The 16,589-nt window shown below is 55.2% G+C and overlaps 2 protein-coding genes across 5 annotated transcripts in view; both read left to right on the plus strand.

Annotated features, from left to right (window-relative positions):
- The window catches only part of SLC4A4 (solute carrier family 4 member 4), a 116,368-nt gene extending 109,087 nt beyond the window's left edge, over positions 1–7,281 (plus strand). For 3 of the 4 annotated variants that reach the window (XM_053974898.1, XM_053974895.1, XM_053974896.1), the window contains 4 exons: positions 1,648–1,809; positions 4,245–4,341; positions 6,201–6,280; positions 7,192–7,281. In XM_053974898.1, coding sequence (XP_053830873.1) covers positions 1,648–1,809; positions 4,245–4,341; positions 6,201–6,244 — 303 coding nt within the window. In that variant the 3' untranslated portion in view covers positions 6,245–6,280; positions 7,192–7,281. The other variant, XM_053974897.1, reaches the window with a different exon arrangement.
- A 100-nt stretch (positions 7,282–7,381) lies between these two features.
- On the plus strand, positions 7,382–15,230 carry LOC128806190 (collagen alpha-1(I) chain-like). Its single transcript, XM_053975576.1, has 4 exons — positions 7,382–7,502; positions 9,636–9,767; positions 10,825–11,813; positions 14,430–15,230. The coding sequence occupies exons 1-4, from the start codon at positions 7,382–7,384 to the stop codon at positions 15,228–15,230; spliced, it is 2,043 nt and encodes a 680-aa protein (XP_053831551.1).
- Positions 15,231–16,589: the final 1,359 nt, after the last annotated feature.

Here is a 16,589-nt window from a genome sequence, read left to right on the forward strand (position 1 = left end):
TCCTTGAGCTGCGTGAACCAAGGAGAGGGGCATAGTTTTTCTGGTTTAGTCCATGCTAGCTACCAGGTACAAGATGTCTCCCTGGCTTTTAAATAGCACAAATTGACAAAACCAAGGAGGAGGCTCAGTGCTACAAGAGGTGTCAAAGGGAGGGAGAGGAAATGTCTCTTTTCCTGGGACTCAGATAAAAAGACACTAATGTTGTTTACCATCTATGGGTGATTATTCATATTATTACTAGATCTATAGGCACAGCTAGGCACTCTGGCTTGGAGATGGGCCTGACTTGTGCAAAGGCAAAGCTTTATGAAACTCCTGAATAAATCTTGATCCCAGGTCACTTAATTTCAGGTTTATGGATAAGTAAAATCTGAATTGTGGAGGCAGGTAGCAGCTGCAGTGCTTATTTAAGGGAGAGAAGGAGGGAGGCCAGAACCCAGGTAAAGAACAAGATGGTGAAATGAGAAAACATGATGCCAGTTAAAAAAATCCTCCAAATGTTCCTGCTGAGACACATGTTCCTGTGAAGGGTGTTAAAAAAACAGTAATTCCCACTGATGTGGCATTCCATTGCAACTCCATGGCTGTGTTGCACTGATGTTGGAAGCTGAATCTAAAATCTCTTCGCCCATGTTAGAATTTGAGTGAAACCCAAGGCTGACAAAATTTGTTAGAATGGTGCAGACTCAGGGAAGGCACAGCCACATCTTCGATGGAGCTGGATATGATGGCAAAAGCTCAGTTTTCTGCACTGATGAGCAAAAAACTGCAAACTTCAGTTTGTGAGGATTTGGCCAATAGCCAGCTCCCTGTTTATTTGGAGGAAAGGCATTGTCAACACAGTAATTCATAGTGGGATGGTCACGGGTGTCTGTGTGGCATCTTTCCACCCCTGAGTCTGTAATCACGTCTTAAGTTATGCAAGTCAGAGCTTGAGATCTTTTCCTGGGAATTGTTTGTGCTCTGGATCATGATTGCTTGGGACAAAGTTGTCCTTAAAGGCAGCCTTTAAGGGTTTAAGTTGGGAATAGGTTACAGCTTCCAGCCTGTTGCTGTACCCACTGGCAAAGCCTGTGTGGGATCTCAGTGGCCTCTGCTGGGGCTGTCAGACCCAGTGTCCATGTAAGCACCCGTTTCAGACACGTCCCTTCCTTTTTTCCCAGTGCTTTCGTTGCACTCTTGCACAGAACAAGCTTTTACTCCAGTTTCCTGCTGCCACAATCCCAGTAAACTTTATTCTGCAAACTCTGGGGGCGTGGATTGGCACTTGTCTGATTACTTAAGAGTTCAACTGGCCAAGTGGTGAGAAATAAGTCAAGGTCTTATTACTCAGGCTGTCCTGTGAACCTGCCTCTACAAGTAAATGAAAGTTCTCGGGTTTTTTTTTCTATTTATTTCCTAATACATACTCCTAATACAGGAGTATTATATACAGAAGTATCTACTGCTTCTGATTTTTTTCTGACATGAGGCAGTCACAGCACAACCTCTTAAGGAGACAGAGATGTCCCAGGTGTTCACCACCTTCTTTGTATGTTCATTTACAGCCAGAATTCAAGAGTGTGGGCTTAGAAGCAGAACTGAGAGGAATGCAGTGTGCCAAGTGAAAGGTAAAATGTGACTGGGAATCCCTCTCTGCCTTTGCAGATCTTGGCCCTGGTGGCAGTCAGAAAAGCCATGGACTACCTCTTTTCCCAGCATGACTTAAGCTTTCTTGACGACGTCATTCCAGAAAAGGACAAGAAGAAGAAAGAGGATGAGAAGAAGAAGAAAAAGAAGAAGGGCAGTATGGACAGTGACAATGATGATGTAAGGAGCTTCCTGCTCTTGTCACATTGCTCCTTCCTAGGTAGCTAATCCCCTGCACATTCTGTGCCCTGCCCAGTGCTGAAGCTGGACATTTGCCAGCCACTTGTGGAGCTGACAGCTCGGTCTTCTGCTGCTGCAGCAAATGGGTCCCAAAGAAAACTTAATTCCTACGCTGCCTTCCCTTTTCTAGCCTGTGGTGGGTGGTTTGTGCATTGCTAGGAATGAAATCACACTTTCCAAGAGCACCAGGTACCTGCTGAGATGTCATGCCCCTTGCTAGAATGCCTCTCATCACCCTGCCTCCTCCAGCTTCCCTCCTACGCCTTTCTCCCCTTCGTTGTCTCTTACATTTTAGGAGGAGAATGCTTTTCACCAGCAGCTCTGGTCCTACTGTTTTTTTTTTTTTTTCTTTCTTTTTTTTTTTTTTTTTTTGGTAATGGCTCTTTTGGAAAGCACAAAATAGATGTGATTTGTCATATTGCAGGAAAAAACTGCTTTGTGTTGGTAAAACTCACCACCTACATGTTTCCCAAGCATCTGTGCCCTCTGCAGTGCACTCTGGTCCTACCTCAGGTGGCAGCATGCCCTAAATAGTGAAAAGTGACCAAGCTAGACCAGACTCATGTGCCTTTGACTGTTCTCTTTCTTCCTGTATATATAAGAAGAAGAAACGTAGTCTTGGTGCCTTTAAATGTTCTCCTGCTCAGGTCTAACTCAAATCCTTTAAATTTATGTTGAAGTGCTAAATACACTCTGTGGTGAGTTCTAAGATTGGTGTCATTTCTGCTCATGTCCATGAAGAAGGGCCTTTCCTGGGCTGTAGGGAGAGGTAAGGTCACATGAAGCGGGAGAAAAATCCCCTTTTAGCACAGCAGTAAAAACAGCTGGGAGGATTGGCTTTTAGTTCAGCCAGCAAACTGCCCTGTCCCATCATTCCTCTGGTTCCCAGGGCGAGGGTTTTCTTTAGCACCTTTGAGCAAACCCAGATGAGAGTAAAAGAGGCCCTGCTGAGTAATCAGCAAAGGTTTGACTCCATCCCCTCCTGCTGACTGGTGTGAACCCAGCAGCATATCCCAAGCCATGGCTTCCCTCTCTCCAGTACGTTTGAAGATATTTCCTCTCTTCCCAGGCTTTTCCTGAATTCCAGGTACAGTAATTAATCTCTAATCGGTAAGACATTTTATGTAAAATATTGGTTCTTAACTCTTGCTGGTTTTTTTCAGCACTTGCTTTTACCAGCTTCCTGAACATACAGCACTTGACTGGATTATTTTCACACTTTCCCTTCCAGAAATATCCACCCCCAGAGTTAATCCTGTGGGATCTGGGTGGCAATGCATGGATCCGAGTTCAGCCAAGGGAATTGCTGGGTGTTGCTTGTGCTTTATTTGAGTTATGCTTGTCCCTCAGCCTCATAAAAATAGTCCTAAGGAAACATGTTGATGTTGGAGTATGAAATAAGGCACTGGATATCAGTTTTGTTAAAAAATAGATTAAAAATAAGAATAATAATCCAGGGAGAGCCAGTCTCTCTCCTCCTTAGTGTTTTCCTGCCCTGACTAGAAGGTCTCCTCCCTCCACCCTGGTGTTGTAGGTCTGGTTCTCTTCAGGAACAAAGATGTCCCAACATTTCTGGCAAATCCCACCTTCCTGCCTTTGCCAAGTTAGGCAGTAACAGCCTTTCCTTGGCTATGAGGAGTTCCCTTTATTTTTTAAAAAAGCAAAACAATTCCAAGCACCTCCTATTAAGCAGAAGCAGGTGGGTGATAGAAGGCAGTGGGGTGAAAAACCCTGCCAGTGCCCCAGCTCTGGGGGACCCCGGCTTTTCCCTGTGCCCCATCCTGACCTGGTTGTTATTTCTCTGGCTGGACCAGGGTTACAGAATTCTTCCAAGGGCTCTGGAATTGATGAAACAGAGGTGTAACTGAGACTTGAGTGTAAGGAACCTCTGCCATGTCCTGTCTGGGCCCTGTAGAGCAATTTAGAACAACCAAGGACTCTTACAAGAATCACAGCAGGATAAAGGGTTTGGAGGAGCTTTTCCAGCAGGCAGTGCCCTGCTGTGTCTGCCCACAAATGCATTTTCCATCTCTATTTCCTGCAGCCGACTCCAGGCAGAATGGGATGGCTTCTTTTGAGATGATGGGGTGGGAAAGGAGGAGATGTATTACAATTTACAATTCCACAAGATGATTCTTCTCTGTTTTATTTTTGGAGTATGAAGGTAATCAAGGGAAGTGGGATGCAGTGGGGAGCCAGTGGAATCCATCAGGCAGCTAAGCTGAAGGATGCTTTTCTCTTTTCCCTTCTTTTCTTTTACCTGTTCCTACAGAACTATGTGAAGGATAATTTTAATGTGTGGGAGATGATGAGAGAGAGAGAGAGAGAGAGAGTAGTGGGAATATTCTAAGACCTTTTACACGTTTCTTTCACAGTCTGACTGCCCCTACTCAGAAAAAGTCCCAAGTATTAAAATACCAATGGACATCATGGAGCAGGAACCTTTCCTAAGTGATAGCAAACCTGCTGACAGTGAGTAGAACTAAGCTCTTGCATGCCTGCTTGACTCTGACTTGCACTACAAAAATATATCTATGTCTATTTAGAGTGATTTTAAAAAAATTTAATCTTTCCTTTTACTTCAGAAGTATTCTCTTGTTCTTTTTTTTTTTTTTCCTCTCCTTTTTAACTTCCAGGCCCCTACTTTGTGACAGATTTTGCTTTTGTGAGCTTTTCTTTTCTTTGCTGGTTACAAAATGAATGTTGTTCCTTCTGGTGCCTCCAATTTAAGTGCTTTTCTCCAGCTCCTGACAGGTCTCCTGGCCACCCACTCTCTCTTCCTCTCCTCTCCCTCTCCCCCTTGGTGTTAACCTGCTGATGGTGGGATTTTTTATTTTTTTTTTTTCCTACTGAGCCTGGTTTTCCGGATTTGCAGCGCTGTCCTGTCACTGTTTGTTCCCTTAGGTGCCAAGCAGTTGCAAAAATCAGCATTTAACAGAGAAATTATTTATTTGTGTCATTAAGCTGCACAGGCAGAGATCAGTTGGCCATTAACATATTTCCCTTCTTAGGTGGTTTGTGCTCTTCTTTTTGGTTTTAATTTCTGATGTTAATAGCTGTAATTGTTGAATTTAATCTTTATTTTCAGTCATTCCCACTTTACATTTTCATCTTTTAAGTGAGGAATCACAGCTGACCTTGGTGGTTTTGCCTTTGGGATGACTTTTTAACATACTAAGGGTGTCGTATGCCCTTTTCTTCTGAGGTGGGAGGGGAGAAGTACTAACTAAAGTAATAAATTAGTGCTACTGCCTGGCTAGTGCTTCCTAGGAGCAGGATCTAAACCCCCAGATCTTTAGATCCTTAAATTATCTGTAGGTCTTAAGAGCTGGGAGCCAGGTTCCTTTCCTTTTGGTAGTATACAGAGGCCTCAGGGAATGGTAAGCTTTACCCTATGGCTTTTAGATACAGAAACACTCAGAGATTGGGATTATAAAATAAAACCATTGGAAAGGAGGCATTTTCTTGGCTATTTGGATATTCTCAATGTTTTGCTGATGTCAGCACATCATCCAAAATCAGCCACAGGCAACCTCATATCCTCCTCATTCCATGTTTTTAGTACATTCCTGATACTAAAAACAAACTGCATCCTAAATATTGTTACTCAGGATTTTAGGATCAGATGTTTTTTTTCCAAGATCTTAAGGGCTAAAATAGTTAAGGAAAAGGTAGTTGTGGCATCAACCTGATTCTTGGGATGCCCCTGGAGATGGAACAGAGAAAATCAGCCATGGGCTGAGCTGTACTTGGTCTGTGTAGTTATACATTTTTATAATCCAGTATTAGTATTTTACTTGCTGGTTTTTAATTAAAAACAATGCAAAATAAAAATTAAAACGCATGAGGCCACTGGAATAACAAAAAAAAAAAAAAAAAAAAGCTGGAATCCAGCACCACTGTGGGACTGTGCTTGAGTGCAACTCTGCGATGCAGAGCATATTCCTGATAGTACCACTAACATCAGCTTTCCTGCAGCAAGAGCAGGAGCAGCCCTGTTACTCCCAGAGAACATGGCTCCCACAGGGTCAGGAGAGAGAAGCCACCCTGTTCCTCCTGGGGTGTGACAGGGGGAGTGCAGGGTAACCGAGGGGGGCAGGCCCAGCTAAGTGTCAGGCCCAAAACGGGGGGAACTCCTGGGGAGCAGGGCCTGTCACACCCCAAGGGCTTTTACGAGAGATGGGAATGGAGTGTTTCCTCAACAAGCTCTAAATCCATCTGGCAGCTCACAGGAAAAGAGCTTGGCCCATGGATGTGGGGTGGAGGAGCTGAGGCAGGGCTCGAGGCGTGGTGGCTGCTGCAGCAGTGACACCGAGGCTTTCTTCCCCCAGGAGAAAAATCACCAACATTCCTTGAACGCCACACGTCGTGCTGATACAATTCCCTTCCTTCAATCACACGCCATGCCAAGGTAAGCACCCAGAAACACACTTCGGAATGATTCCGAAAAGTGCTCCTCTGCCCCCCTCAGAACAGTAAACTTCTTACAGGGAGTTCTTAAAAAACACTTGCAGAACATTCCCTACACTGGGTTGCTGCTTCCCAAGGTGATGATGAACAAGTTGATTCTGTAGTTATTCCAGCCCCTGGCAGTGCTTGGGATGGGGAGTGGGGAACCTGTGAGAGACCTGAAGGCTCCACTGGCCTCCTGGCTGCTGCACTGAGGACTGGTTTGGGAATCAGACCAGGAGAAAGACATGGAGCTACTGGGAGGAGCCCAGAGGATTGTTGCCAAGGGGAAATAATCCATTTTTCCATATCTGTGGTGGAAAATAGAGTAAATAATAATCTTAAACTGCAGCAAGTAATAATTGCTCAAAGTCCAGTCTCTTGGGGCCAGCTTCGGCCTCCCAGCAGCAGGACTGTGATGTGGAGCAAGGCAAGTTTATTCCTCTGAAATGTCAAAGATGTGTCTGTGCTTACAGGTGTTAGACAGGCACTGAAATTCTTCCCCGTGGCGATGCCTGGATTATTTCAATGGCAGCTGAGGGGTATTGTCACAGCCTGGGGTGAAGCACCAGGATGCCCCATCCCTGGAAGTGTCCAAGTTGGATGGGTCTTGGAGAAACCTGGTCTAGTGGAAGGTGGCCCCTGTCCATGGATGAGCTTTAAGGTCCCTTCCAACCCAAAACATTTTGGGATTCTGTGAGGCACAAGTGCTGGACACTTGGAGCTCCGTGGTCAGTGAAATTGGGTGGGTTTGCCTGCTGCTGTGAGCAGTGTTCAGATGAGCTGTGTGTGGGCCTTACCTTAAATCCAGCTGTGTATTCCCAAAGCCCAGCACTCGTGCCGCCCTGACCTTGTCTGTCTTCTTCTTTGCAGCCCTCCACGAACTCCAGTAAAAGTTGTGCCTCAAATTAGAATAGAACTTGAGCCTGAAGACAATGGTTATTTCTGGAGGAGCAAGGGAACAGAAACTACTTTGTAATTTGTCTGTCTGTCTGATCTTTTACGAATTCATTCTGTCACTAGCCAAATGTTAAGAAGCTCCCTGCTCCCACCGGCGAAGGCAATGGAGCCGCCCCGCTGCCCCGCCCTGCCCGCGCCCCCGCCGGTCTCTCCGGGCCGCGCTGCCCGGGACTCGGGCCGCCTCCTGCGTGGCTCCTGCGAGGGCAGGAGCGTTCCGGATTCACGTCAGCCCTGTGGGAACGCCAGAGGCACTGGCTGTTGTGAGCCGCCGTTTGTCTGGCAGAACAGAGCTGACCTCCAGGCTAATTCCATGTCTGCTCCCGCTGCTGCTCCGAGATGCTGGAATGTGCTGCTAACCCTCACGTGCTCTCACCTGTAGATAAAAGAGAAGGTACTTCACTCCCAGCACAGACAGACCATTGCCATCGCTGTAGCATGTTTGGAAATGTCCCTTTCCTATGCAATTTTTTTTAAAGAAACACTTTAATGGACTTAATCCGTCAGGTACATGGAAGAGTGTTATTTTCCTAGATTATTTTGTTTAAATTATGGGGGCCTAACCTACGACTTTTTTTTTTTTTTTGACAATTTTTTTAACCTTTTTTTAATTACTGTAAAGAAAAATGAATTTTTTTCCTGCAGCAGGAAACATATAGTTATGAGTAGTTCTACCTCTTATTTCTAGATGCCAGGCTTTCTGTAAAAAATGTATTGTACCATACATAATGTGATTTTTACAAAAAACAAACCCACGACATCATACCACAATCTCCAGGACGTGGCATAGGGCTGGATCAGTTCAATTAACACCTTCTGCTCCGAAGCATCTGTTTTTCCTAGGGTTAAGTTGGTTTCTGGAGTTTTTTTTGATGAGCAATCCCTGCTGTCAAAGAGACTTAAATCTCTTGTGATCTTAGAAGAGTCTAAATGGACAGATTATATGTGGCTGGTTATATCCCTGCTGTTGATTTCTGACGTGGGATTGCTCCATGATTTTCTTGGAATGCCGGGGTGTGTGTGTGGGTGCAGTGAGAAGACCCGAGGTGTGCTTCAGGCACAGTGGATGAGGAGGAAGATGAAGGTGGCCTGCTGGGAAGTTCATCCTGACACTTGGATTCACAACATTCACATCCTCCTGCATCCTACCCCTGTGTAACATCATCTACAGAATTTACCCTAAACCTTGGCTACTCAGCAAGGCTAAGCAGGCCAGGCATAGGCATCCCAGGATTTTGGGGTGGAACCAAGCAAGTGGACATCACATCAGGCGAGAGGTTTTTCTCTCTGTAGCACGTTCATACTGCTATGTGCATCTAAAGGCACGTTTGGGAAACTGGGCTTCACCAGGACATAGGGGAACACACTGAAAGCTTCGTCCAAAAATAAAAAACAGAACAAGAAGAAAAAGTACCCCAGCTCTCGAGGCGAATTCCCTGATGGAGACAATCCCAGCACAGAGGACGGCACGTGCTGCCACTTGGTCCTTGTGAAACCAAAGTCTGGGTTGGTGAAGTCAAGAGGATTTTCTGATGGTGCTGAGACCTTAAATGCCAAATTTTAGCATCTGCTCCCACACAGGAGCCACCACCTCCGTACAGCCCCTGCTTGCTCTTGAGGGGTCTCCCCTTCAGTTTCCATGGAATCTGTCTTGGGTATCCCAGGAACCTGGCTGAAACCTGCTCTGAAAATTCTGGGGAGACTTGGGAAAGGCCTGAAGAGGAGCAGCTCTGGGATCCCTTCTGCTGCTGGAGGACAGGTAACTTGGGAAGCGTGGTGCCAGCTTTAGCCAATGCTCTCCGTGCCGTGGTGAACACCAGTCCTGGCACCCAGTGGGGACACAGGAGCTGCCTGTGGGATTGCTGCACATCCTGCCCAGACCGTGGGTGTGTAGCAATCCCGGAGGAGAGGTGCCATCAGGTGGATTGCAGGGGCTGTCCCGGTCAGTTCCACGGGCACAGCTTCCATCTGCTGGTGCCTGGTGACCCGTCTCCCCAAAAATGAGGTCTTCGCTTCTGAACCATGTTAAATACACTTGAAGTGTCCTGACTGCTGTTCTAGATCTTTCTCTCTGTGTTGTGTTTTTTGTGTTGTGCTGAGGGCAGCGCTGCCGACAGGACAAAGGGTTCTGCAGCTTTCCATGAGAAACAGCCACCTCTGGCGGCAGGGAAGAGCCTGCAGCATGACAGGGAAAGGTTCTCTGCGCGCAGCATGCCTTTGAGAATAACTAGAACGTCCTTTCAATCCAAATTAGGTATTTTGTCGGAAAAGCCTGGGTGGGCGCTTCAGGGAATAAGTGTGAAGACTGACCCAAAGCCCTCCAAGATCAGAGGCAGCCGTCAAAAATTACCTTCCCCCAGCAAATGCGAGGTCCCAGCTCACGGCGGGACGCGCCGTGGCCACTGGCCACAGCCAGTTCTGTGCCAGCCCCGGCAGCGCCGTGGCCGCCGGCCTGCGCTGCCCCCTCCTGGGGCTGATGCACCTTTGGATCTGTATTTGAATCAAGTCGCACTTTCAGATACTTTTATTCTTAATTCTTGTAAGTCCGTGTTTTCTTTGGAGGAGAGAACAAGGACTTAGGATGAAATGAAGTGGATCAGATGGTGGAACTAAAAGGAAAAAAGCAGAAAACATTTCAAACATATTAAAGTGATTTTTTTTCCAGTAATATAAAAAATGAAATTCCTTATAACATTATAGTGTTTTACAGTTTTATGAAGCTTTCTATTGTGACTTTTATGGAATCAAAAGATGAAGATGATGAGATATTTTAGCATTTATATTTTTCAAAATTAAATAAATGTATACTGAAAATAAAGTAACTTTATGCATTTATGGGAGAGTTCGCATCTGTTTTCCCTCTTTATGTGCCAAGTCTTGTCTGACTGAATCGAGATCCCAGAATCAGTTTGGTGATAGAAGGGGCTCCCTGGCACCCTAGTGTTGGACCCACTGAAGCATATTTTGGGATACCTGGGGGAGCGGTTGGATCTGGAGAGTGGGCAGCAGGTGTGGGCATGGCACAGCATCTCTGTCCAACTCCTGTCACCTGTGCACAGCGAGGATGAGGCAGGCCAGTGTGCCTGGGCTTCTCATTAAAACCTCTGGAGCCTCTCTGGCTGCAGCAGCGTTATGAGTGCACATGCCTGTGTGCCCACTGGACCCCCACCGCACCGGCTACTGCCCTCTGGGCCCCTGGATCCTCCTTGCACGCCTCTCCCAGCTCTGAGCTCACCCGGGGCCTGTCCAGAGGTGAAGGCACCTTGGGGGAGTGCTGGGCTGCGGGCTGCTTTTGGGATCTGCGCAGCCCCTGGGATGGGTACCCCTGAGGGAACTGAAGATCATCTCCTCAATCACCAAACCAAGGGGAGAAGGAAGGGTCAGGAACTGACCAGGATGAATCTTAGGGCTCGTTTCCAATCCAAATGGTTTTATTCTGGGATTGTAACCTGCACAAAGGCAATACCACTCACCTGGTGGCATGGAGAGCCACCTCCTTGCCACTCAGCTCCTTGTTGGTCAGCTCTGGTGCCTCTGGAAACTTTGGAGCAAGTACTCTTGGTAGAGTGGGCAGCTCCCTGGAGACCGGGGCCGTAGATGAGCCCAGCGGTCTGACAGGTCTCACCTATTTCAAGAAGCAGGCAATGGGCATGGGAAAAATGCAGCAGGTGGAGACCATGGAGAGGAAAGTCCTGGTGGAGGCCCGGAGCGGCTCCTCCCGCTCACGGCCATCCAGCCCCGCTGGTTCCAGAGGGGCGCGACGGGGAGAGCCCCGCGGCGCTGCGGCCCTGGCCAAGGGAAGGGAGCCGCGCCGTGCTCTGCCCCGGCGGCGCAGCGGCCCCGGGGGCGGCGGAAGGGAAGTGGCGGGACGAGAGCGCGCTCCGGGGCTCGGGGCCGGCCCTATCGGGGGCCGACCGTGGGGACCGCGCCGTGACGGGGCGCTGCGGCGGGGCCGAGACCGGGGCCGAGCGCCGCCGGGGTCTGCCGGGGGTCCCGGGCGGTGCCGCCTCTCGCCCGTCGGGCGGATGGAGGCGCCATCGGGGCCGGGATCGGTGCCGGGCCCGGGCCGGCCGCGGGCGGGCGCTGCCGGGTGCGGGATCGCGGCGGTTCCCGGGGCGGGCGCGGAGCCGCCGGGAGGGCCCGGCACCCGCAGGGCGCCCTCTGGCGGACACGGAGCGCGGTGCGAGCGCGGCGCCCCCGCGTGGCCGCGGGACGGCGGTGCGGGGGGCGGGGCCAAGGAGGGGCGGGACCGGCACAGGTGTGAGGGGCGGGGCCACAGAGCGCGAGGCGGTGCCACGGAGCGCGTGCGCAGCTCGGGACAGCAGAGCGCGTGCGCGGCGCGGGGCCGGCACAGGTGCGAACAGGGCGGGGCCACGGAGCGCGGGGCGGGGCCGGCACAGGTGCGCGGGGCTCCAGGGCGCCTGCGCGGGGCGGGGCCGAGGGCATTTAAAGCCCGGAAGCCGCCGCAGGCGCCATTTTCTCCCCAGCGCTCGGGGGTGCCGGCTGCGGCCGGTGCGGGCTCCCCAGGCGGGGCCCACGTGAGGTTCCCTCTACCCCTCTTTTCTCCTCCTCCTACCCCTTACCCCTCTCCTCCCTAGTTCCCCATTTCCTCCTCTCCCTGCCCCTCTATGCACCTCGACCCCCCACTCCTCCTATCGTCTCCTCTCCTCTCCTCTCCTCTCCTCTCCTCTCCTCTCCTCTCCTCTCCTCTCCTCTCCTCTCCTCTCCTCTCCTCTCTCCTCTCTCCTCTCTCCTCTCTCCTCTCTCCTCTCTCCTCTCTCCTCACGTCGTTCCCTTCCTGTCCCCTCCTTTCGCTGTTTTCCAGCCTGACCCCCCCTCTAATCCTCCAGCTCTTCTCCCCACACCTCCTCCCGCCTGTACCCCACTGCTCCCCTACAAACCCCGACTCCTGCCTCTGTTCCTCGTTCTCGCTGCATCCTCCCTGCCCATCCCGACCCTGTCTCCCCTTACCCTCCCCTTCTGCTCCCCTGTCCCCCTTAGCCCCCTTATTCCCGCTCTCTCCCTTATCTTGCCTCTCCTTTATCCCCCCTGTCTCTCCCCTATCCCACTCTCTCTCTCCCTTATCCCCCTCTCTCTCCCTTGTTCCCCTCTCTCCCTTATCCCCGTTTCCCTGCCTTATCCCCCGTCTCTCTCCCTTACTCCCCTGTATCTCTCCCTTGTCGCTCTCTCTCTCTCTCTTCCTTGTTCCCCTCTCTCCCTTATCCCTCTCTCTCTCCCTTATCCCCCTGTCTCTCTCCCCTGTCTCCCCCTGTCTCTCCCTTGTCCCCCTGTGTGTCCCCTGTTCCCCTCGCTGTGTCCCCGCAGCCGCGGGGTTCGGGGTGCCGGATAATAAAGCCCCGAGGGCCGGAGCCGGCGCCCCTGGCTTGGTTCAAAAGGGCCGGGATCCGCTCTGCGCTCCCCCCTTGCAGATGCCACCAGTGCCCGCAGTGCCGGGCTCCGGCTGTGCCTGCATCACACGGGGCTCAGGGCGGGCCCTCCTCAGGAGGGGTCCTGGGCTGGGCTGGGGGAGCGGGGCTGGGGGATGGGCCCCTCATGGGGAGGGGGTCCGGGGGGTGGGGCTGGGGGTGGGATTGGGGGGCGGGAGGGGGTCCGGGGGGGTTGGGGTTGGGGGGCGGGGAGGGGGGGGAGGGAGGGGCCCCCTCCGGAGGAGGGGTCCCGGGGAGGGGCGGGGGGGCGGGCCCCCTCCGGAGGGGGGGGGTCCGGGGTGGGAGGGGCTGGGGGGGTCCGCCCCCCTTAGCCCCTCCCAGCCCGGACCCTCCCCTCCGGACGGGGTCTGCCCCGGCCCTCCCCGGACCCCTCCTCCGGACAGGGCCCCGGGGGGGAGGGAGGGAGGGGCGGGTGGGGGGGGGGTGTCAGGAAGGAGGGAGACTGCTGTTGTGCGACACAAATGTGCAACTACGGCCCAGAGTGACGTGACCCCCTCTGCTACCCCCCCCACCCGCCCCTCCCTCCCCCCCCCCCGGGGCCCTGTCCGGAGGAGGGGTCCGGGGAGGGCCGGGGCAGACCCCGTCCGGAGGGGAGGGTCCGGGCTGGGAGGGGTTAAGGGGGGCGGACCCCCCCAGCCCCTCCCACCCCGGACCCCCCCCCCTCCGGAGGGGGCCCGCCCCCCCGCCCCTCCCCGGGACCCCTCCTCCGGAGGGGCCCCTCCCCTCCCGCCCCCCCCCCCCCCCCCCCCCCCCGCCCTCCCTCCCCCCAATCCCGCCCCCCAACCCCAACCCCCCCGGACCCCCCTCCCGCCCCCCGGACCCCCTCCCCATGAGGGGCCCATCCCCCAGCCCCGCTCCCCCAGCCCAGCCCAGGACCCCTCCTGAGGAGGGCCCGCCCTGAGCCCCGTGTGATGCAGGCACAGCCGGAGCCCGGCACTGCGGGCACTGGTGGCATCTGCAAGGGGGGAGCGCAGAGCGGATCCCGGCCCTTTTGAACCAAGCCAGGGGCGCCGGCTCCGGCCCTCGGGGCTTTATTATCCGGCACCCCGAACCCCGCGGCTGCGGGGACACAGCGAGGGGAACAGGGGACACACAGGGGGACAAGGGAGAGACAGGGGGAGACAGGGGAGAGAGACAGGGGGATAAGGGAGAGAGGGGAACAACGGAGAGAGACAGGGGAGTAAGGCAGGGAAACAGAGGGATAAGGGAGAGAGACAGGAGGATAACGGAGAGGGAGAGGGGGATAAGGGAGAGGGAGATAAGGGAGAGATAGTAGGATAAAGGAGAGAGAAGCAAGATAAAGAAGAGCTAGCGGACAGAGAGGGGACATAAAAGGGACAGAGGGAGGATAAAGGGGCCCAAGAGGGGATAAGGGGGACAGAGGGGCGACAAGGAGGTGCGTAGGGGAGATAGGGGGAGAAAAGGAGGAGCAGGGGAAGGTAGGGAGATAGAAGGGGGAAGAGGGGAGAGCCAGGCTGGGGACCGGGGTGAGGAGGGGGCCGGCAGGAGAGACAGAGCAGGAACAGAGGCGGGGGTCAGGCTGGGTAGTGGGTGAGGATGGAGCAGGAAGAATGGATAGAGCAGGAACAGAGGCGGGGGTCAGGTTCAGCAGTGGGTGAGGAGAGGACAGGCAGGAGGGGCAGGGAATGGTCGGGGTGCGGAATAGGGCAGGGAGGGGACAGAGGGAGCGGGCGGTTTGCGGGGCAGACGGGGGAGGGCGGTACAGGGGGAGAGGTGGAAGGGGAGAAAAGCAGAAGGAGCAGACAGAAGGAGAGAGAACCTCACGTGGGCCCCGCCTGGGGAGCCCGCACCGGCCGCAGCCGGCACACCCGAGCGCTGGGGAGAAAATGGCGCCTGCGGCGGCTTCCGGGCTTTAAATGCCCTCGGCCCCGCCCCGCGCAGGCGCCCTGGAGCCCCGCGCACCTGTGCCGGCCCCGCGCCGCGCACGCGCTCTGCTGTCCCGAGCTGCGCACGCGCTCCGTGGCACCGCCTCGCGCTCTGTGGCCCCGCCCCTCACACCTGTGCCGGCCCCGCCCCTCCTTGGCCCCGCCCCCCGCACCGCCGTCCCGCGGCCACGCGGGGGCGCCGCGCTCGCACCGCGCTCCGTGTCCGCCAGAGGGCGCCCTGCGGGTGCCGCGCCCTCCCGGCGGCTCCGCGCCCGCCCCGGGAACCGCCGCGATCCCGCACCCGGCAGCGCCCGCCCGCGGCCGGCCCGGGCCCGGCACCGATCCCGGCCCCGATGGCGCCTCCATCCGCCCGACGGGCGAGAGGCGGCACCGCCCGGGACCCCCGGCAGACCCCGGCGGCGCTCGGCCCCCACCCCCGGCCCCGGTCGCGGCCCCGCCGCACCTGTGCCGGCCCCGTCCCGCACTCCGTGGCCCCAGTGCGCCGCTGTCCCGGGACCCCCGCTCGGCGCTGTGCGAGCCCCGGCCCCGGGGCTGCTCCCGGCGGGGACCGCTCGGAGCCCGCAGCGCTGCGGCGGGGCCGCGCCTGGGGACGGGGCTGTGAGACCGAGTCCCGCCGGTGTCCGCTCCCGGAGCGGGGCTGCCTCTCCCCCGGCGGGCGGGTTGCGGGTCTCGGGGACGGGGCACCACGGCCGCACTGGGGCCAGGACTGGGCAAACCCCAGCCTGGACTCGGTGCCCCCTCCTGCTACCATGCCGGGACGGGGCTGACGGAAAGCGGGTGATGGAGCCCACAGACGGAGCCGGGATGGGGCGTTCGGATCCTGCCGGGTCTGCCGGTGCGTTCCCGAGGGTGCCGCCTCTCCCTCGTCGGGAGATCGAAGCGGCGTCGGGCCCGGGATTGGTATGGGGGCCGGGATCGGTGCCGGGCCCGGGCCGGCCGCGGGCGGGCGCTGCCGGCTGCGGGATCGCGGCGGTTCCCGGGGCGGGCGCGGAGCCGCCGGGAGGGCCCGGCACCCGCACGGCGCCCTCTGGCGGACACGGAGCGCGGTGCGCGGGCAGGGCCGGCTCCGCGCCCCGGGGCGCTCCCGGCCCGGCCGCCCCGCTCCGCCACCCCCGAGCCCGCGGCGGGGGCCGGAGCCGAGTTCGGCGCCTGCCGTTTCCGCTCCGGCTTCTACCGGGGCGGGCCGGGGATCCGGGCACGGTCGCGCTCCGCATGCGGGGAGCCGGGGCCGTGCCGGGGCCCGGCAGAACGGCGGCAGCGGCGTTTCCCGGGTGCCCGCGATGTTCCGGGAGCCAGGGCGGCCGCTGTCTGTCCCTCCACGTGCCCGCCCTCGGTGGCCCCACGAGCACACCTGGCCTAGGAGGTGGCACTGACCGCGCCGTGGTCCCCGCTCTGCCTTCAGCGTTTCCTGCCCTTCGTGCCTTCGGAACTTAGGGAGTTTCGAACAGCGACTTTTTCCCTGCCACCAATAAGGTGCAGCTCATCTGACAGCTGCCAGGTGAAATCTGATGTTCTCCTTTCAATTTCTCTGCACATCACGCTCTCCAATGGCAAAACTTCTGTTTTTAAAAATCCCGTTAAGGTATTTAATCTTTATTTCCAGTCGGGGAAGGTCCTGCCTGGGATGGAAATGGCTAAAAAAGAGAAAACTTAAAAATGGCAAAACCAGATGCTGCCACGTGAGTCAAAGCAGGGAAAGCCTCGGGATGTCCAAGGTTTGTTTTATTGTCACGTCTGAAACCTCTGCTAATGCCAGTGCCACCCTTATTTCTCCCGAGGGACCCCCCAGGGCCGCCAGGATGTTCCCAGAATTGCATCTCTGGGGCCCCCATCCCCTCACAGCATTCAATGGCTCCATCCTGGGGACTTCTCACAGGGGAGCAGCGATTGCACATGAAACTTCCATGACCACTGAGAAATGAGAGAGACCTGTGATAAAAAACCTTTTCTTAAAGAATAA

This window comes from Vidua macroura, chromosome 4 (genome assembly GCF_024509145.1).
Source record: "Vidua macroura isolate BioBank_ID:100142 chromosome 4, ASM2450914v1, whole genome shotgun sequence".
Classification (NCBI taxonomy): domain Eukaryota; kingdom Metazoa; phylum Chordata; class Aves; order Passeriformes; family Viduidae; genus Vidua; species Vidua macroura.

Excerpts from the sequence above, each read along its gene's own strand:
- LOC128806190 (XM_053975576.1), top strand. The coding sequence starts at position 7,382 with ATGGAGCCGCCCCGCTGCCCCGCCCTGCCCGCGCCCCCGCCGGTCTCT. Across the intron at positions 9,768-10,824 it reads GCTGATGCACCTTTGGATCT|CAAGTACTCTTGGTAGAGTG; the intron begins GTATTTGAATCA and ends GAAACTTTGGAG. Across the intron at positions 11,814-14,429 it reads GCTCCCCAGGCGGGGCCCAC|ACGGGGGAGGGCGGTACAGG; the intron begins GTGAGGTTCCCT and ends TTTGCGGGGCAG.